Source organism: Myxocyprinus asiaticus, chromosome 24 (genome assembly GCF_019703515.2).
Source record: "Myxocyprinus asiaticus isolate MX2 ecotype Aquarium Trade chromosome 24, UBuf_Myxa_2, whole genome shotgun sequence".
NCBI classification, from domain to species: Eukaryota; Metazoa; Chordata; class Actinopteri; order Cypriniformes; family Catostomidae; genus Myxocyprinus; species Myxocyprinus asiaticus.
In genome coordinates, this window is record NC_059367.1 from 6,084,707 (window position 1) to 6,106,792 (window position 22,086).

A 22,086-nucleotide genomic window follows, 5' to 3' on the forward strand; every position below is an offset into this window, starting at 1 on the left:
AGGTTGAACGCGATGAAAAATATACTAATCAACATTTATGTTTTAAATTAGGTCAAAACTGCAAAAATTACACAGAGACAAAGCAAACCTGAAACGTGACAATAAACTTTACTGTTGATTTCCAAATGAAAAGCCATCAGTTTACTTTTCCTGGTTTTGTTTACATTTTTATTCTCACTTTCGAATCATGAACTGAATTTTCCATTTTAACAATGGACTTTTGGAGGAGTGACTCCAGAAATAGAGGCGTTACTAAATTATAGATAATAAAACAGTAATGATTATACAAATTTGTGATTTAATATTATTCATTCTGCATTCCTCTTAATATAGTACTACATCATTAAATTACATTATTATAGGCCTATATATATATATATATATAAATATAAGTCAAAATTTTTGTTTGTAATGAGAGTGAAATAAACAGGTTAGACAGAGAGCGGGTAAATGTTGTTTACTATTGTGTATCTGTTACATACGGCAAACAAATGATACAGTAACACAGTACTATAAAAGTAGACACAAACTATACTTTTCACTGTCAGGAAGGCAAGGACTTAGCTTGGCAGATGGCGAATAACCACTGACACCTAGTCTGTAGGATTGTTTGGTTAAAATAACATATTTTAAGATACATACTACCCATCCCTTTTATTTAAAACTAAATTAAAAAATAATATGAAAACAAAAAACAGCTTTGGACAAAGGTAAAAAATACATACAAAAAGTTAATGGGTGTCCTGCCGGGAAACATACTTTATAAAGTGCAGATCTTTAGACTTGGTTGTCCATCCGGTCAAGGTTGAAATATTTTTGTCACAAAATGTAATTTGATTGGAAGATTATGTTTGAGGCCAGGTTATTTTATGGTCATGTTAAAATGGAGAATATTTCCCAACAAACACATCACTCAATAATCCGAGACACATTCGACATACCAGGGATGAGAAACACATCAAGATCCTAGAGCTTTTTTACATAATCAATATTGCCCAAGTATATCTCCCAAATATAATCCAATGCATTTTTTTTTTTTTTCAATTAAGAAAATAAAGCAAGGCAAACATACTGTTGTTCTCTAGAAATCCTTAATACATCCAAAGCACTGAATACCAACAAGAGGCAAACACAGGACTCTGAATAAAAATACAACTACGGTATAAAGATAAATTCTATTATTCAAACTTCAAGGCACAAGACTATGTTAAATAGACCATGAACTCTCTACCACGGTGGAACTGGAAACTAGTTCTTATAGTTAAACTTGTTTCATTAGACTTTAAATTGTCCTCCTTGCATGGTTTGAAGTGCTGTAGTTCAGTTATACGGGTAAAACTTAAGTATTCCTTTTGCTAAATTACAGACATGCTAAAGGTGAAAACTCATTAGATCTGCTGGGTATACTATTATACTATTGCTATGAAGTTAAAACAGCCTATTCCCAATGTTAGATTTATTAATAATAATAATAATAATAAAAAGAAATACTAATAAAAATAAATCTAACACGTAAATCTATTCTAGCCACTACAATTGCTGACAAAAGTAGTGGCATTTGAAGCCAAAACTCAGCTACCGTCAGTTAAAAAATACTTCAATGAAATAAAATCTGTTCATATTAAAACAGACCAAAGTACACAGCTAGCCTTCATTGACCGGAGCACATTCAGTATTTTTATACCTCATCAAAACCTTCAGATTCAGTTGGCATGGTTGGCCTCAGCTCTTGGAGCGCTGTTTAAAAACATCTTATATATAATAGCAAAGGGCAAGCAATGTCATATCTTCTAATGGCAATCATGCATACCGATACATGTTCACATACATAGCATGTATTTTTGGGTACAGGGACACAAGGACATTCCATAGCATGTTTCACTGCCAGAGGCACAAAAAATCCAAACAAACAAACATATAAATGATAAAAAGAAATTTTCTTATTCTTTACCCATTTATGGGGCTCCATTTTTGTTAGTGGGCTTTGAGCGCTATAAAAAGCAAGAAGTTCAATAAGCAGAGGGTTTTGAAGGACACACCAATCCTAGGTGGACGAAAACGTCCAGCTGATGGCAAAAAAGATATATGAATAACAATAACTAGTTACAAAACACCAGTGCATGTCTTACCTATTCAACTTCCATTTTGCTTCATTGGGATAAAGGTTTTTCTTCTCAATTAAAGGTCACTTCTACCACCTTAGAAAATCTCCCAAAATAAAGGCACTACCCTTTCTGTTGCAGCCAAACTGTTCAATGCAGCGTTTATGGTCATTTAGAGTCAAAATTTCAAATTAAGAGTTGTCATAACTTCAATTCATGTCCGGAGTTTATTTTTCCTTCATTACATATTATTTTCTTCTTAACTGGATTTCCCCCTGTAATTCTGAGAATGTCTACAAGCATTTCATGTACCTCTTTTGCCTTGCTTGCTCAGTTAAAGTTGAAGGAATCCATTCTGCAACCTTCATTCTCCCACCTAAGTTCAGTCAGACCAGGGAGACGTTCACCGCGGACAGGTCACAACGTCAGCCGCTGGTAAAGTGAGCGCTCAGACTCTGACAAGAACACAGAATGAGCCAATGGTATTTGATGACGCTTAAAGTCTCCTGTTCAACCTCAAGCAATTAACCGAGTTTGCCTTTACAGAGCTGAATGGATTCCGCTTTCTTCAAACCAAAAACTCTGACTTCAAAACCCACTACTTTTCGACTACTAAAAATGATTACATAGCTCTTGTTCTGAGCGTAAATGCTCTATTATTCCCTATGCCTCTTCCCAGTGGTGAGGGTCGAGGGAACGGGGGGGTTGGAGGAGAATGGAAATGTACAACTAGTTTTCAACCTTTAAAAAATTATAGCGAGGAGTTGAGAACGAAAAAATTTAAGATGTAATGTCCCGTGTGATTGTCGATTCTAGTTTAATCTACACATTTAGCAACACAAAAATAATACATTTTTAAGACTACCCTAAAGCACACTTCAGAAAAATGACTGGAAAGTTCTCCCTCACATGCAATTTAACCCCTAAATGACAGAAAATATCAAAAACAACATCCTACTCTAGTAGAACTGACAGACAAAAATATTTAACGAGTACTAAGTGTTATTTTATACCTCACTCTCCTGATTTAGGTTTAGTAGTAATAATTTTTTTTACATTTATGTCAGTGAAAATGCAAATCCATCAGGTGTATGGTGTCTTTCATGTGATTGGAGCACATTAAAAGTCTCCTTTTTCCTTCTGTAATGTTTCTAGATTTACTAGAATTTTTATGGTAACAGTCAAACGTCATTAAATGACTTAAGTGCCTTTATTACCTCATTACTGGCCATAAATATGTGATATAAGATACTGTAGGTGAACTGTAGGCCTGACATGAGAATTTTAAATCACATGCAGATGCGTGTACCACATATTATTTGATATATCTGGGGTATTTTAACAGAGAAAGCAAAATGAAAACAAAAAAATGCTCTTTATAATTACTTTAAACATGCATTCTATCCAAACTTCTCAAGAAAGTTAATACCTCCCGACATGAAACCGAAGTGTGTGCAAGGCTAAACAGAAAAATATCTGCAAAAACGTGGGTGGGCCTCTCGCAATTTCACGTGATTTAATTTTCACTTGTGATTTATTTAAATGTTTTTAAAGTAAGGTGCATTTCATCTAGAAAATAGAAATAAAACAGAAAAAAAGTGCTGTAAAGTTCCTGCAAAATCCTAAACAATGTTTTACACAATCAACAAAGAAGAACTTCCTCAGTTTGGTTCACAATTTTCTTAGGATTATGTTTCATCCCAAATGTACAATCAAATATACTGTATATCTTCGAAATGTAATTACTAAGACATCCATTGTCCAATCTATAACGACTCTTCACAAATGTTCTTTTTTATTTCTGCTGAATAGTTTATCAGCCTTAAGAAAGAAAACCAGTAAGCATTCGATTAAAAAAATAAATATTTTGAAATAAACACGATGGCAAGGTGGTCTAAAACGTAAAGCGTGTAGATTAACGTTATTTTTCTTCCTTTTTGCCAAGCCAACCAAGTCATTATAAATGTTTGTTCGTTATTTTTACATTTGTAAAAACGCTTCACCCCCATTGGTTAGCCATAAGTGCTGTACCTGGCTGTATAAACTTTTATGTACAGGAAAGACAAAGTTAGAGTACTGAAGTAAACAGCTACTGTGTGTAGACCTAAAACACGCAAACATAAGCAACCCATGCATTAGACACTGCTACAGCCTGACAAGACGTTATATAAATATAGCCATCTATTAACTTTCCCGTCTGAATCATTTTTAGAACAGCAGCTCTATGGGATTAATCTATAACCACACACAACAAAAAGAAAAGCTACATTTGAAACTGTAAGCTTTTTTGTTAGGGATTTGTGTTGCTATAACACAAGGCCACTATTTAAATTGTACTTCATGGACAAAAGCAGGTAAACAATAAATTCAATCCACTTTTCTTATTCACTTAAGTGAGTTAACATCTACTCCTGACTCTACATTGGACTGTGCTTTCAATATTCCTTAAATACATTTGTGCTTTAGCATTCCCAAAAGAAAAATTTAAAAATAAATCTTCACTCTCTGGTTGCATTTTCTCGGGCACTACTAAAACAGGCGATCATGTTAATTGAACTACTAATAAATAAAGGCAAAAGTATACTTTCAGTTTTCTCGCACACAATGCGTGTGACTCAAATTTAGTCATGAGCACAGCATGCGTGAACTGTACGCGCACAGCCTAGTTTTTCTAGACAAGCAGACAGTACACATCATTGAGTGTCGTCGGCGAATGCGCCTACCATTGACTGTGGTAGAAGTCTATCACAGAGCAGTTGTAGCACGCATGCGTTGAAAGCGTCCGTGCAAGACGGAACGGCAAGCAGAAAAACAAAGTATACCCTAGCCTTAAGCAATTTCGCTCTACATCTGTGCACTAAAAATTGCGACAATAAAGGAAATAGCATTCAATAATTTCAATAACTCTTCACAGGTCAACACGAACCCACAACTAGGAAGTTCTTTTCTGTCGGAGTTAAGCTAGATTCTTTTATTTAAAAAGGTTAACGTGGGGATGCAGCAACAGCTGTGTCCGACTCAAATGGAAAGGTCTCGATGACAAAAAAGGAAAACACTAATATGACATATTTTTTTCCTAGCGCTGAGATGACATGACCATTAGGTACTTTTATTTAGTACTTTTGAGAGGATTTCAATTGGAGAAATTTTGCTTTACGACAACTATGGTGTGTGACTTATGCATCCATTACCACTCGAATGCGTTTCTATTTCCTACAAGCTTTGACAAAGGAATAACGGGGTTTAGGTGAGTTCTAAGATATACTAATACAAAGATATAGTGGGGGAAAAAAAGTATAAAGGAAAAGGTTAGCAGAGAATTCATCCGGAAGCAATACGGCAGAGATAATTAACCGCCCCACGTCCAACCCACAGAGAGAACGAGACACAACAGCTGCCTTTTGTTTAAGTACGTTTACATTTTTGTATATTTTTTGTTTCCTTTTTCTTTTACTTCCATCAGTAAAAAAAAAAAAAAAATCACTCTCGCTAGGACAGCCTTGACTTCCTTTGCACACAAAGCGGTTGCTGATTGGTCAGTTAGTCAGTCAGCTCACGGGTTCGCTCACTGGTGTCCGCGACTCAACCGTTTCCTCTCGGCTCGGCCTCGGAACAGCGGAGGGCGGGACAATGTCTCTCAGCTCCTTGCCGTCCCCTCTCAGGTCAGTGGAAGCCATCTTGCCAGCATTCTGAGCGTCCCTGCTTGAGGAGCTGTCAGTTCTGGCCTCTTCCCTGCAGGCCATGTACTCCGGTTTGGGCCTAGAGGTGCTCAAGTCCTGGGGTTCGTTTTCTGTAGAGACAGGTGGCCCTCCTTGCATGGAGTGACCCAGGGAGAGCTGGTGAGCCTGCGGAGTGTAGGTTGAGGGCGGCATCGCCTGCAGATGGTGTTGGTGGTGGTGATGAAGATGGTGATGGTGGTGTTTAAAGTGCTGCCCGCGTTGATCTTTCTTTTTGTGACCCTTCGGTCCACCACCGCTGGTACCGCTGCTGCTACTGCCATTCCCTGGATCCACAGATGCCTCTTTGTGTTTCCGACCCAGATGCTTGTGAAGCCTCTGTTTCTCCATTTCTACCTCCTCCCCTGCAGGGGTCACAGTTGATGCCGTCAGTCGTTTTGCTATGCCAGTCCCACTACTTAATGCAGACATCTCAGTTGTAGAGGTGGTAGATCCCTCCAACTCCTCCATAGTCTCTCGTGTTTTGCGCTTCTTGATTGGAAGCGCCCTCTCCTGGACAGGCTTTGCGGAAGACTCCTTCTGAGCTTTTTTCTTGGCCTCTGCACTGAGAATGGCGGCAGCAGCATAAGCTGCACTAGAGCCTGTCCCCGCTGCCGACTGAGATGCAGCTGCTGGCTTACGGCCTCGCTTTTTGGGAGTACTCAGTGGCTCCTGTTCCGATTTTCTCTTGCGCCCTCTGCGCATTTTGGCAACTGCCGCTTGCCCCAAGGGAGCCCCTGCTTCAGTTTTAGGGGTCACAAAAGGCATCTTCACAAGGAGTTTCCCAGGACTCTTTTCTACAACACGCTTTACCGCCACCCCTTCCGTGGTCGGCCGTATCTTGCCGCTGCCTTTTGGCCGTCCCCTCCCGCGACCGGTGGGTTTTGCCACTTTAGGCTTCTTTGGCGGTCTCTTTTCTCTGCGAGAGGGACTCCCTCGGCCCGTGACCGTAAAGTCAAAGTCATTGGGGTCTGTGGTGGTATCGCCCACCTTTTGGAAGTATGCCATGAGCTCAACTTTGGAACGGAAGGCTTTCCCTTCTGGGCTAGAAAACAAATACAAATGTTTTATTATAATTATGTGACTTCAAATAAAATTTAACACAGTGGCTATTGGACACTTTCTGGTTTTCAAAAATTGAACAGTGGAACATAGTTAATATAGTTAATGTGATGAACTACACATGTGGTTACTCTGCTAGGACAAAACCTGTGTTAACTTGAGGGGAAATGACTTCATACATTTACTAAATATTCTCTTACAACCAGTTGATTAAAAGTCATCAGATGGCTCAGAAAAGTCAATATACAAGCATGAACATCATTTATTTGCAGATGCCTCATTGGTTTTATATTTGATTATCGAATGCAGTGACATTCAGAGATTAACTAGTGTGGGTTAAGTGTCTAAATATTTTTTGAGGCCACTGTATTTGAACTTGAGAAAGTATATTTGTACCAAATTTGATTCAGCGTAATCAAATACATCATAATCAGATGTTGTCCTAACATGAACATCTTATTTGATGCTACCTTTATTTAACTGAAAGTAGTACTGATAAAATGATGTGGGAACCGGGACACATCGGTCAGCGTTAAACAAATTTGTCAGCAATACAATACACTTCACAATATTGAATTATTTAGCCTCACAACAAGTCTTGTAAATCAATCCCCATACAGCTCTAAAATATATATCTCAGAGACCCTGATAGTTTAATGCAAAGTGCTATGGATATCGCTCTCTACACTTGCAATTCAGGTGTAGAGAGTTGTTAAATAGAGTTTTTTTTTACTGCTGGGATCTGTCACACAAGTTCAACACTGGAAGTGACTGATGTCACATCACGCCGCAACACCTTGAGGCTGTCTACACTTGAAGCATTGAAGCTGTAAAGGCCAAAAACATACTCTACGTAAGTATGTGAACGCAGGCGCTTCTACCTTCGCAAGCTTTATCTCGTGCATAGTAGCACTCTAAAATTTGTCAGAATGCAATTCATCACACAACACAAGTATGCGTTGCATTCTCAAAGTTGCCACAAGTGGCACTACAGCGAGATTAGTGTGAACTGTCTGCTTCTATGCTGCGTTTTCTCTTTCAAGTCAACTACTGTCATGGCAGAATAATAACACATATATTTCAATGGCACAGACTTTTGAAGGTAACTCTATCGCCACTTTGAGCAATGAAGTTTGTTCCTGCCACGGTAATGCAAAAACTCATGTTAAGCATGTTCAACCGCACCGTGAGTTGGCAATCCGGTGGCTAAGTGCTCGCATCTAAGTTCACGTACTTGCGAAGAGTATGTTCGGCCTTAAGTCACCTCAGAATGTTCACTAACCATGGACTCAAGGCTCGACTTTAGCCACAGTAAAATTGAATAAATTTTTTTCCTACTTTATTTTCAACAGAAATACATTCATATGTATTGGTATTAAAAAACTGGACTGGCTATTTCAGAAAAGCGAATTCTTTTTAAAGCATTAAGCTTCAACCATGGTAAAATCACTGTAAAATCACAGATGGCAATTGCTTATTGCTTTTATAAAACAGTGGCAACAGCAATATGGTTAAAGATGTTCAATAAACAGTTATCATTAATAATAATATAAAAATTGGAATAAGCAATTCTTCCACCAAGTAATATTGTTCATTTTAGTTCCTAACTGTAAGTATGCCAAACGTGACACTTCCAATCAGAATTAAGAGTCAGAACGATACGTTTTATAAAGATAATGTTACAAATGTGTAAATAAATGTTTATTTTAAAATAAATAACAAAAAAAAAAATAATTATAGCAATGAATTAATGACTTCTGTAAATATGATAATTTTATTTTAGTAGACGAGGAAAATGGAAAGTCCGCCAAATGAAGCCGCAACAGGCACTTCCCGTGTGAGGAGCTCCATGTTATTTATTTAATTATAATGGGAAAGTTCTATTTCTGTCATATCATGACATGCAGCATGCGTCCAGTGTAAACAGTGTTTCAATTAGTGTGCAAAGAGTCCCCAGACACGGCAATGTAACTTTAACTAGATTTGCATTTCCTGAAAGAAATGCCAGTGCTCACATGGCAGCAAAAGAATAGGGTTAAAGTTGTTTTCTGTTGGCTCTGTTTGAAAATCAACATGCAATACTACAGTGCTGTGAAAAAGTATTTGCCTGATTTCTTCTGTTTTTGTTTATATCTCATACTAAATTGTTTCAAAAATTGAAAATAAAAAAATAAAATCTAACATTAAACAAAGGCAATCTGAGTAAACACAAAATACAGTTTTTAAATGATGTTATTTATTGAAGCAAAAAAGTTATCCAATACCAACAGGGTCTGTGTGAAAAAGTATTTGCCCCCTTAGTTACTAGATACCCAAATCTATGAAACTGCATTCCTAATGGGGTTCAGCTGGACTAGACACACTCAGGCCTGATTACTGACAGCCATGTTCAATCAAATCAACACATAAATAGAATGTTTTCAGCAGCATGAAGCTGGCTAAAAGGTCTCACCCAGTAGCACACTATGCCAAGGTCGAAAGAAATTCCAGAAATCATGAGGAAAAAGGTGATTTAAATACATCAGTCTGGGAAGGGTTACAAAGCTATTTCAAAGGCACTGGGACTCCAAAGAACCACAGTGAAAGCCATTATCTCCAAATGGAGAAAACTTGGCACAGTAGTGAACCTTCCCAGAAGTTGCCGACCTTCCAAAATTAAGAAATAAAGGTCACTGTTAATGACTCCACTATCACAAAGACACTGGGCAAAAATGCCATCCATGGAAACATTTTGGGAGAATGTTCTATGGACTGAGTCGAAAGTGGAACTATTTGAAAGATTAATGTTTAGTTACATTAATTAAACACAGAATTCCACAAAAAGATCATCATACCTATGGTCAAGCATGGTGGTGGTAGTGTGATGGTGTGGGGATGCTTTGCTGCTTCAGAGCCAAGGCGAATAATAATAATTGAGGGAAGCATGAATTCTGCTCTCTACCAAAAAATCCTAAAGGAGAACGTCCGGTCATCAGTCCGTGAGTTGAAGCTCAAGCGCAACTGGATTATGCAGCAAGACAATGATCCAAAGCATAGGAGTAAGTCCACCTCTGAATGGCTCAAAAGAAGCAAAATTAAAGTTTTGGAGTGGCCTAGTAAAAGTCCTGACTTGAACCCGATTGAGATGCTGTGGCAGGACCTTAAACTGGCAGATCATGCTTGAAAACCCTCCAATGTGGCTGAACTAAAGCAGTTCTGCAAAGAAGAGTGGGCCAAAATTCCACCACAGCATTGTGAAAGACTGATCTCCAGTTACCGGAAGCGTTTGGTTGCAGTTGTTGCTACTAAAGGTGGCACAACCAGCTATTAAATTAAGGGGGCAGTTAGTTTTTCAAATGGGTAATATAGGTGTTGGATCACTTTTCTGCTTCAAAAAATATAGACATATTTGAAAATTGTATTTTGTGTTTACTCAGGTTGTCTTTGTTTTATGTTACATCTCGTTTGAAGATCTTAAACAATTTAGTATGAAAAATACACAAAAATAGATGAAATCAGGAGCACGTATATTTGCAGTAAAAGGCGGCTATAGATGGTTAAATAGAGAAATTAAAGAAAAAACAACCACAATTCAGAATGGAAGTACATGCAAGATCGAAGACCAATCAAAATGCTGAATGCCGTTATAACGGCATCACTCAAAGTGCAATTATAATGTCAACGCTGTAGGTTAGATTTTGAATGGTGAACATTTCTAATGCATGTAATGTAATGTATGTCAGTGGGACATTTTTACAGTTTATTTTACATTCAAAATTATCTACAAAACAAACATTTGAATGGAATCTATATGTTAAGTGGTTCAGGCGGAATTAATTGCTGAAATATGTGGAGAAGGGAGAAGAAAAAGAAGAAAAAAAAGTCAAGAGGAATTTCAATACAGTGCTTGTCTTGAAAGCACAAGAATAATGTCATTTGGATATATTAGTATAATATTAACAGACACAGCTGTATTTGAAAAATGCACTTGTTCTATTTTATACTAACTTGATAAGGTAGACATCAAATTTGCCGGCAGATCGGCCAGACTTGCGCTGTTTCAGCTTGCGCTTCCAACCTAGAGGCAGTGAAGGGTCATCATACAGCGGGCCTCGGTCCCGAATGATGGAACGCCGCTGCTTGGCTGATGCAGAAGATTCCGGAGCGCTGAGAGCAGCTCCAACTTCAGGGTCAGTGGGTTCGGATTTTCCTGCCTCTGTCTGTTGTCCGTCATCCACCGCTGTGGAGGGGGCCGCGGGTGGAGGAACAGACACAGTGGCCTCCAGTTTCTCCACATTCTGAAGTTCTTTCTTGTTTTTCTTCTGTTTCTGTGTCTTGTCTTTTGAGGCCTCCTGGTCTTCATTCTTGTCCTCACCTCTGCTGACAACATAGTGACACTTTTAGACAGCATGAAAGTCTTACAGGTCCTAATTCCTTTCAACTGCTTGTCAAAATGCCTATGAAAACTTTTTTAAACAAAAGTGCTGTGCTTTCATGTTTGTTATCATCAATTCAATATTTTGGCTGAAAGCATGCTCATTTTCAGATCACACAAGCTCTATTAAATACCACCAAGGAACATGTAAGATGTGGCCAGAATTGAAGGTATAAGCATAAAACTTGGCTTTACTTTTAATCAAATAAATTGATGCAATTTGCAGCTTGAAGGTTATGTCATTTTTCGATATTAAAATACATTCTCTGCTTAATAAACTGACATAACTTCAAGAAAGCCATTCATAGGTTGATATCCCTTAAAATTGTAAACAACACTGTCGCACTATCAAAACATTTGAGTGAGCATTTCAACCAGCCCAACACAGCAACACTGCCTCAACCAATGGTGGGAGTTTGGGGCAGAACTATCTGTTTGTCCACCCAATGGAAAACTTTTTGAAAACAATCATTTTTGCAATTTTGTTTGGTGACGTTAATGCTGCAGAAATTACAACCTAATTTCTTAAAATTGCGTAACTGTTGCCACATTTTTGCAAAATGACATTACGTGGATCCTTGCAAGTATTGCGGTAGTTCCGAGGTGAAAGATCCACCGTGTGGCGCAAAAAGCGAGTTATATGTTCTCCCAAGCAGTTATGTGTTTTGAGGTTGATGCTTTATTGAGTTTTAAATCAACAAAATCTACCTACCTCCCTACCCTAAACCTTAAACCTAAGCACTAGTGTAATAAAAGCAAATGTGACATGAAAAACGCAACCATGTAATTTTGTGTTACTTTTATGACAATTTTGGCTCATGTGTCGAATCGCGTGCTCTCTTTAGGACTCTGTCCTTATCAGCTGAGCTACCGTGCAACTTGACTGCACTCAAATTAGTGATGTGCACTAGTAATCGACTAATCGAGTACTTGTTCTGCACCAGCTAGTTGACTTTTAAAAATACTGTTAGATTATCACTAATTGATTTTTCTTTTTCTTTTTTCTCTCCCCCTTTTTCTCCCAATTTGAATGCCCAATTCCAAATGTGCTTTTAAGTCCTCGTGGTCGCATAGTGATTCGCCTCAGTCCAGGTGGCGGAGGACAAATCCCAGTTGCCTCCGCATCTGAGACTGTCAACCCGCGCATCTTACCACGTGGCTTGTTGAGCGCGTTGCACGGAGACATAGCGCGTGTGGAGGCTTCACGCCATCCACCGAAGCAACCACGCTTAACTCACTACGTGCCCCACCGAGGACGAACCACATTATAGCGATCACGAAAAGGTTATCCCATGTGACTCTACCCTCCCTAGCAACCGGGCCAATTTGGTTGCTTAGGAGACCTGGCTGTAGTCACTCAGCATACCCTGGAATTCGAACTAGCGAACTTCAGGGGTGGTAGCCAGCGTCTTTTACCACTGATCTACCCAGGCCCCCGCAAATGGCTTTTTCTTTGCGCATTTGACTGCCATGAGCTGCGCTGAATACTGTACTTTCCCACTGAACCTTTCACCAAATCTCACAGTTACAATCAAGTCCACAGGGGGGGCGCTGTGGATATGTGTCATCGAAGTGTTGGATGAGAGAAGATTTGATGGCGTCTGTGCTTTTAACAGGCAAAGCCTACTGCAGTACTAGCAATACTTGTAATATTTAGAGCCTTATTGAATTCTACTCTATTGATATTCGGTTCTTGTTGGAGTCGTGCAAAAAAACTTCACCACATGTTTTTCTGAAAAATAATGTGGAGTGATAAAAATGTGATGGCCTTTAGGCCTATGTAGACTAAGAGTTTATATGTGCATTACCCTAATTCCGTCAGAATTGGTTTCTGTTTCTAAGCTCAGAGTGAGTGCAAAAAAAGTTTTTTACTTTTAAATCTTTTTTTTTCTTCTTTCTTTTTAATGCATATTGTTCATTTTAGCATAGTTTAAGTTACCTCATTTTGAAACCGTTCTTGGTAACATTTGTGAATAAAACGAAATATAAATTGCACGTCTGTAAAATGTTTAATTTACAAGTACCGGTAATCAATCAAAACTTAGACAATTGTTCTTTAAAATGCCCATCCCAAGCTTGAATAAATCTGTAGACCTAAATGTAGTTGGTAATGTAATGCAAATGTTTAAATGTATCATAAATGTAAGTCATACGCTGCCAAAACTGCTGAGATACGTACAACGAACAATGTAAAAATAATTTAGCAAAAATGTAAGTATAGTAATATCATTCTATGACACCAAATAAACCAAAGTAAACCAAATAATTTGATGCAATTTGCAGCTTAAATTCTCTGCCAAAATGTGAAACCTGACTCTGGGATGCGTCTATTTCTTAATTTCAGGAAACACATATTTGATTTCTACCCTGCACACAAACACAGGGAAATCACCTTGAAGGTGTAAAGATTCCTGTCTGCAGTTGGTCCCTCAAAGGGACAACAAACGCTTTTGGTTTATGTGGGAAAAAAAAAATGGTTACTTAAAAACTTAATTTGACATGGAGTGTGCAGATTACTCTCATCCATATATGTTACTGTCATGACCATGTGGTGGCTTGGTGTCTCGGTAACGATGAACAATGAACAATACAATTTATCATGAACTTGTATAGCCTAATATGAGCAGGAAACTTACATAAAAACAAATTTAAATTTCCTCTAAAACATCTCTTTATCAGGGTGGAGACTGGGATCATTGTAACAGAACCCATATGTTCTACACTCAATGATGTTTCATTATTTAAAAATAAAATAGTATTCAGTCAAATGATGAACACATCAAATGGTGACTGGTTAATCCTCAAAAAGAGTAACTAAGTAAAAAAGTAGTAACATCAACTAGTCATGGCATTTAAGGCAGAAGTCACCATATAAAGTACAAATTAAATGTTGACATAAAAACTGACTTTGATAATTTAAGGTACCAGAGATCATTAATTTTTGTTGTAATCGAAATAGCATACCATCATACTACATTTCAAAGATTGGAACACATTTTATTTGCATTTAGTATAGAGCAGTGTTGGGTGTAATCCAATTACAAAGTAATTAGTTGCTGTAATCAAATTACTTTTTTAGTAAAAAAACAAAAAGTAGCATAATGCATTACATTTTAAATTCTTGTAATCATATTACAGTTACTTTTAAGTACATTATAGGGTGATTCTTTTTTAAAATATATTATTTATGTAGAATTATGGCCCTGTAGAAATACAGGAGAAATATGAGGTGCCGAGCATATGACTTGTGTGTAACAATGAACAAGAAAGAAATCTAGACATTATTTTGAATTTGAGCGGAAAAGTGTTTTAGATAGCCTAAATTAATTAAATTATCTAAATGAAAAGTAATTAGTAATTTGATTCCTTTTTCAATTAAGTAATTAGTAAAGTAATCTGATTACAATTTGAGAGAAATAGTTAGTCATTTATAGTGGATTATTATTTTTAAGTAACGTACCCAACACTGGTACATTATGCAAGCGATGCGTAGATGATATACTTTTACACACAGTCATCCTTCAAACTTGCCGTGATTTAAAACATAATTTATATAAAACACGGCAGCTTCAAAGTTCACGATAGAGATATGACTGTGCATTGTTTATGTTGTATAACAAAACGTCCAAGTGCTTCAAGTAATGTTTACCACAGACCTTATTTTACTCAAATCCAAAACTGCCATTTTAAGAACCCATAGGAAAATCCAGAGGGAACCCATGTCCCAAAAATGCTAACTCTCTTCGGGGTTTTTGGACAACAACCTGAACAGCTCTATAGACTTTTAACGATAATGTATAATAGTTTCAAGCCAGACCTACAATGAGCTCTGAAGTTGTTAAGTGATGGTATGCTTCTTTAGAAGTCACAAGTTATTTGCCAAGGATTTCAACTTAATAAAACAATTTTTTTTATTTAATTGCCAAATTCCTGATGAGGAACTACACTGTCCATATTCCTGAAGTGAATTCCACCAATCTGAGAAACTGCTGTTACCATCGAGGTGGATTATGGCCACATCCACACTAATACTTTTTTTGTTGTTGTTGTTGAACACATTGAGATTTTCATACACTTTTTTTTTGTTGTTGCTTCAAGTCAAAAAATTTAATTACGAACTGACAAACTCTACGGTAACTCAGATAACCGCTCTGTACAATTGTGGTGAGAAGAATATCATCTCAGAATGCTATTCTGAGATGCGGGTTGGTACTGTTTTGGCGGCACGAGGGGGACCTACACAATATTAGGCAGGTGATTTTAATAATGTGACTGATCAGTGTATACTGCATAGGATTGTCTATTTAGTGGATTTTCTGTAGAAACTTTGTGAACGTCTGTGCAGTGAAAACTTCGTTTACTGTAGTAAGTCAGTTAAGGCCAGTGCTCCCACAGACATGGAAAATCAGGAATTATTAGGCAATTTAAAATGTGTGATTTTGATTCTAAAGAATATTCCCCAGTCGTCATGGTAAGGTCCTTAAAATGCATGGGTCAAAAGATTTGTAAACTTTATACTGTTGCATCTGCCACTGAGCATGCCAATTGGAGAAGCAATTTGTGTGGAGGCAATACCCATAATTCCCTTGCGCTTAAATGTATTTGTGTGTCTTTGGTCAAAGCATGGCGACATATGAGTACATGTACCTTATTATTGTTTAGAATTAATACAGTAGATGCCTTCTCGTTTTTGGGTTTTAGTGTTTTAATGATGTCTTGCTGTAAAAAGTTGTTTTACTTGAAGTCACCATCAGGGTGATTAGTGCTCGCTTTAGTGAAGTTTCTTCAGTTTTCATATTGACTTCACTTTTACGAAAGTTTTAGTGGTGATTACCGACACTGCTATTTACGTCAGCCTAACTAAACAGTATGTTGGTGGGGTTGACACATGAAATTTAGTAGAAATGAAAAGCTGCTTAAAGTATTTCTTGCTCCAAACTTAAAAATGTAAGCTTGTTGAACTTGGGTGAACATGTAGAAATCACTGTTACATCTGAGAGTGTTGGACTTAATTTATTCAGTTAACTGAAAGCACAGACAAACTTAAATTGTTAAGTTGATACAACTAATTTGCCCTTGAGTTGAGAAAATTGAAAAAAGTCCTGAAGCTGGTTGCCTTAATTTTCTAAGCTTTCTCAACTTTTTATTTTTTACAGTATACATACAGTATAGTTAGGTAGTCTACTCTACAGTGATGCAGTATGCTAAAAACCAAACCTAATTTAATTACAAATGAAACGGCATAATGCTGATTGACCTGTGGGTCAGGAGAGGCAAACTCTACCAAGACATTAACAAGGGATGGGAAACTCAAAATTAAACTGAATATTATCTAAATGCTTTCTGACACATTAAGTGACATTTCACAACAAGAGATAAAGAATTACGAAACCTGACAGAATCAAGATGAAGATAAAAATTCTGAGTGGCAAGTAAAAGCATAAACTACTATCATGCAAAATGAATCACGGCCACTAATTAAACCCAAACTAACACTACAGACAGTGCTATCCCCTCAGCAAATGTTTTTAATTCACATTCAAATCTTTATTCTTGGTTTAGCCAATGTTTTGTTAATCACCGAGGAGCAGCTGCCATGATTGCACGTTTCCGCAAGTTGCTATGTTAATAAAACATCCAAGAAAATAAACTACAAATCGTTAAAAAAATGCAGTTTTTGATTCATCGATTTTGATTCCTTCAAGTCGTGTCAGAATCATCATATTCATAAGACGAACGCACATGAACACCAACGCAATGTCATATTTACCAGTGGAAAACTCTTTAAGCCATGGCTTTACGAGATGAGGATGTGTCAATTAAAGAAATAAGTTAACTGGTGTTGATCATAATTAATTTATAATGGTAAATCTTGACCGCTCGATTTAATTTGTATGAACTAAGCATCAAAACGCACCTAATGCATATCTTTTATTCTTAATTTTGTTGCACTAGCACTATAAAAAACTTCCTGTTTTGTCGGGATGTGAAAAAGAGAGAAAGAAATATTACATTTCCGAATGTGTTCATTTTATTTCAATAAAAAACACTTGGATGCACATCACATCGTAATTACAAACTCATAAGTAGGAACCTCTGATAAGGACTCTGGTAAGGTGTATTGGACCTCACCTGGACATCAATGAATTACTTTATTAAACAATTCTTTATGTTCTGAAAAATATGGCCAAACGTTTGTATGCATTTGAAAAGACATTGGAATAAGAGACATGAAGGTTGTTTGTTTCTTTATGCCATGCCAGCTTCTATGGCTATTTTCATGGCGAAAACCAGGTTAAAATAGTAGGGCGAGAAAACTACATTTGTATTAAAAACTCTCAAATTACATTTGGATTGACTTTGTTAAAAACATTTTCAAGGGTGTCAACGGGATACAACAATTTTCTCACAGGAGTAGAAATCAGGGACTAAAAACAAAATGTTTTTTATTTTGGTTCGTTCGGAGCAGAAACTGTAGCCTATTTTTTCATTTCGGTTCCAGCGTTCCGCTGCCTCCTTTCCAACTGGTGACTGTTAGAATGTAATTAAAGAACGAAATTAAATAACGTTCTTTTTATTAAATGACAGTACTCTGTTTTAAGGGTGAGTGATGTACCAGTTGCAGTTTTACAAAGAAAAAAAAGGGACCTGGTCTGAAAAAACACGCTAAAATAAGGGACTTTCCTCAACCAAAATAAGTGATAATACGCAACTAATGTGGTGCAATTCTAAAAATGTACTGTAATAAATAGGGGTAGGTAAAAATATTGATTTTCCGATGCAACGCGATCTTTATTTGAATGATATCAATTTTAAAAATCCCATGATCGATCTTTTACTCTATGCGCACCCTCCACTACAATGAGAGGAAATCACTCGCATTTGCAATAAAATTTTGTGCTATGCGACTAAAAATGTATATTGGCAACTGGCTGGTAAATGTTTACATTTCACTCACCAGTAATTGTGTAGTATAGTGGTGGAGTATTCAGCAGCGAGATCCTTTCACTCCATGTTGAGAGTAAAAGTTGTTCCACGCAACCAATTTGTCAATGAATAATATCTATTTTAATACCTTTTCTGTTCTTTACAGACAGTTGTTGATTAAAAACTACAAAAAATATACATTTAATTTGTATCAGGCATAGCACAGATAAGATAAAGCCCTTCGAGTCGCTCTCATTTACATGCGCTCATTTAAAGATGCTGTTTACAGAAATCCCGGGTTTCCTTAAAGACAGTACCGATTTTTAGCACGTGTTCAACAAATCAACGTAAATACCGTAAACGTAAATTATGCAATTAAACAAACATGTACCAAAATATAATATATGCAATGTAATATCATATTTATTGATGAAAGACATTGATTTGTTCATTTTTAAAAGCTAAAATGTGACCAAAATAATGAAAAACTAAAGAAATATCATTTGTAATCTTAATATTTTCATATTGTGCCTAGTTAGAAGGTCCCCTGTATAATTAACAGCATTAGCTGAGAGCAGAATCTATTTCATATCTAAGCAAAAGGGACTTTAAAACTGAAATATATCCACGTCAATCAATATCGAGTCGAAATCGAATCGAATCAGGAAATCTGTATCAATACCCAGCCCTAGTAATAAACCATTATGACTTTGGTTTCATGAAAAAAATTATGGGAACAAAATTAACCGGTAACGTTTTTACTCCGGAACAACTGAAAGGGACTTTGTTCCTGTTTTCGGTTACGTTCTGCAAAAAATAAAAATAAAAATTGTGTTCCTTTTTGGTTTTCGCTCCTTGGAACATTTTTAGTCCCTGGTAGAAATATTCCAATCCAATAAAATTTGTTTGGCAGACAGTGGGTTCTGACATGATGTGGCATGAAGGTTGTAATTGTGTGTATTTCACCATCACTGTGAGTTATAACAATGCCAATTCCATTTGCCCCATTTAGGAACTACACTGTAATTGATTAACATCACTAATTTTGTAAATGTTAATGACAATAATCTGATTTACTCATAATCAGGGCGCACGATGTTAAAACTTCCATTTCAATGCAATTACGAATACTCATCTGGAAATCACTCTAAAGCCAAATATACATGACAAATGAGTAAAATATTCTACATCAGGCAAACAGAACATCTCATTTTATACCAAAAGAACCAATGAATGTCCTAGCAACAAATGCATGGAGCATGCAACACAGGAATAAGTTGCAGAGGATGCAAGATTAACCTTCGAGACATGTCACTAGTGTGTTGTGCAGAAGACATGAACCAGTGTGTCTTGCATGTCACGCAGTTCGTGCAAACCCCTCTGCGGTCGACCACACACACATATTCTCACAAATATGATGCTGCTAGATCCGTTATCTGGCTACCGGAAGTCAGCAGCACAACAATATTACTCTGAAAATTACCAGCCTGCTCTCACATGGGAGTGCCTTGTGCATTGCCAAAGCATGCTCACCTTATATGACAATGATGTAATAGGAACACTGATATTAACAGTGTTTTGCACCTGAAGTTATATGGCTTGCATGCTGCAGGGACAAAATGAGCAGCAGCAGCAACAACAACTGACAGTGACATCAGGCAGAGAAATAGCACACTGGCCAACTTGCTTGCAAATGCAAACTTGGTACCTGAAGATGTTCAGCTACCTAGACAGGAAACCCAAGCATAGCACCATTGTGCAGGATCTTAATCACTTATACGCTTATTTCAAGCACTTTCTCGCCAAGACAGACGGATATATGTGGAGCAAATCTAATTTCAGTCCCCTGCCTTGTCCTGCAGCTGTGTACAGCGTCACAAGCAAGCTAACTTACTTCAGTCTGCTGTTTTTGACAACCACTGAACACTTGTAATTCTACTAAAACAAGAGCCGTAAATATCACCCAAACAAAACATATGGCATCAAATGTGTCCGTCTAAACCCCTTGGCAGGCTTTCGTTCTAAATCTCACAAGAGTTTTTGAAGTAACGTCAGAAATTGACACCGAACACACCTCCTCACACTAGCGCGAGCGCGGCTAACGCGAGCGGCTCTCGTGCCGCACAAAGTGTCCGCTGATCATCCATGATGTGGAAAAAGAGCGGGAGAAACACGAGTGACGTATTCTCAACGCCTTCGCCGTCTAGCGCGGCTGACATTTTCCCCCCTCAGCCCGAGAGCCTGTCTGACAAAACAATCAAAATCCTACGCCATCGCCGCGCCGCTCGCGACGCCTGACATTGGAATCCGTGACAATGGGAATAGATGCGGTTCACACTTACAGTCTCTCCTCTCCGCTCTCTGCGGCGGCCATTTTTATTCAAATAAATAAATGTCCAAAAAAATCACGCAACATCTTTGTGGGTACCCCTCACCCTCCTCTTCCCCACTCCCTCTCACACAACACCATCCTTCGGACGTGAGCTCTCGCGAGAGGTGGGGCGCAAGGGAAAGAGGGCGAAAAGTACGTTCTCGCGAGATTTGAAAAGTGTATAATCAGTCCAGGGCGAGGAAAACTGCATTGCACATCAGAATAATATGGCATAAGCTTATTAATTGTTTCCCATTCTGTGATAAAGTATAGTTAATTTAAAATACATTTATGTTATTTTTTTTAACTTCGTTCTGAGTCTTGTGGGTCAAAGTATAGATTTATAAACAGCCTTTTCAAATTTCAAAATGTACAGGCCTACACATATTAAAAAGACTAGCGGAACTTAAATAAGGGAGGAATTTATTATCATTTTAATCAGCTAAAACAAATATTTGCAACTAAGTAACTTTTCAAATTGAAAAAAAAAAAAAAAAGATACACTTAAAATAAAAAAATAAAAAACAATTTATTTAATTCAGGTTTAACAATGTGGCTTGTAACAATAAAAGCAAAATAACCACCTAATAAAAATAATACATGTATAATATATATATATATATAATACTTATAAAGTTTTACATTGCAAATGGCAATTGCTTTTCTTTATCCATTTATCCAAATCATTCACCTGAGCATGCAATATGAAGCTGGTAGTAACTGGAATCTATATGTTGTTTTTTATATACATTGGCAGCCAAAGTTTGGAATAATGTACAAATTTTGATCTTATGGAAAGAAATTGGTACTTTTATTCACCAAAGTGGCATTCAACTGATCACAATGTATAGTCAGGACATAATAACGTGAAAATGTACTATTACAATTTGAATTTTTGTTTCAGAACTTCTTAAACTACTTCAAAGAGTTCTCATCAAAAAATCCTCCACGTGCAGCAATGACAGCTTTGCAGTTCCTTGGCATTCCAGCGGTCAGTTTGTCCAGATACTCAGGTGACATTTCACCCCACACTTCCTGTAGCACTTGCCATAGATGTGGCTGTCTTATCGGGCACTTCTCATGTACCTTACAGTCTAGCTGATCCCACAAAAGCTCAATGGGGTTAAGATCCATAACACTCTTTTCCAGTTATCTGTTGTCCAATGTCTGTGTTTCTTTGCCCACTCTAACCTTTTCTTTTTTTCTCTCTTTCAAAAGTGACTTTCTCTTTGCAATTCTTCCCATAAGGCCTGCACCCCTGAGTCTTCTCTTTACTGTTGTACATGAAACTGGTGTTGAGCGGGTAGAATTCAATGAAGCTGTCAGCTGAGGACATGTGAGGTGTCTATTTCTCAAACTAGAGACTCTGATGTACTTATCCTCTTGTTTAGTTGTACATCTGGCCTTCCACATCTCTTTCTGTCCTTGTTAGAGCCAGTTGTCCTTTGTCTTTGAAGACTGTTGTGTACACCTTTGTATGAAATCTTCAGTTTT

The 22,086-nt window shown here is 37.3% G+C and overlaps 1 protein-coding gene across 1 annotated transcript; it reads right to left on the reverse strand.

Annotated features, from left to right (window-relative positions):
• Positions 1–120: 120 nt before the first annotated feature.
• LOC127415037 (methyl-CpG-binding protein 2-like) lies at positions 121–20,705 on the reverse strand. Its single transcript, XM_051653515.1, has 3 exons — positions 20,564–20,705; positions 10,868–11,236; positions 121–6,863 (listed from the first exon to the last, which is right to left on the reverse strand). Exons 1-3 carry the CDS (start codon positions 20,593–20,595, stop codon positions 5,651–5,653), a joined length of 1,614 nt encoding a protein of 537 aa, XP_051509475.1. The 5' UTR covers positions 20,596–20,705; the 3' UTR covers positions 121–5,650.
• Between the last annotated feature and the right edge of the window lie 1,381 nt (positions 20,706–22,086).

Coding starts and splice junctions, on each gene's coding strand:
- LOC127415037 (XM_051653515.1), bottom strand. CDS start 20,595: ATGGCCGCCGCAGAGAGCGGAGAGGAGAGACT. Junction 11,237..20,563: donor GAGAGCGGAGAGGAGAGACT/GTAAGTGTGAAC, acceptor TGTTGTCAGCAG/AGGTGAGGACAAGAATGAAG. Junction 6,864..10,867: donor TTTGATGTCTACCTTATCAA/GTTAGTATAAAA, acceptor TTTGTTTTCTAG/CCCAGAAGGGAAAGCCTTCC.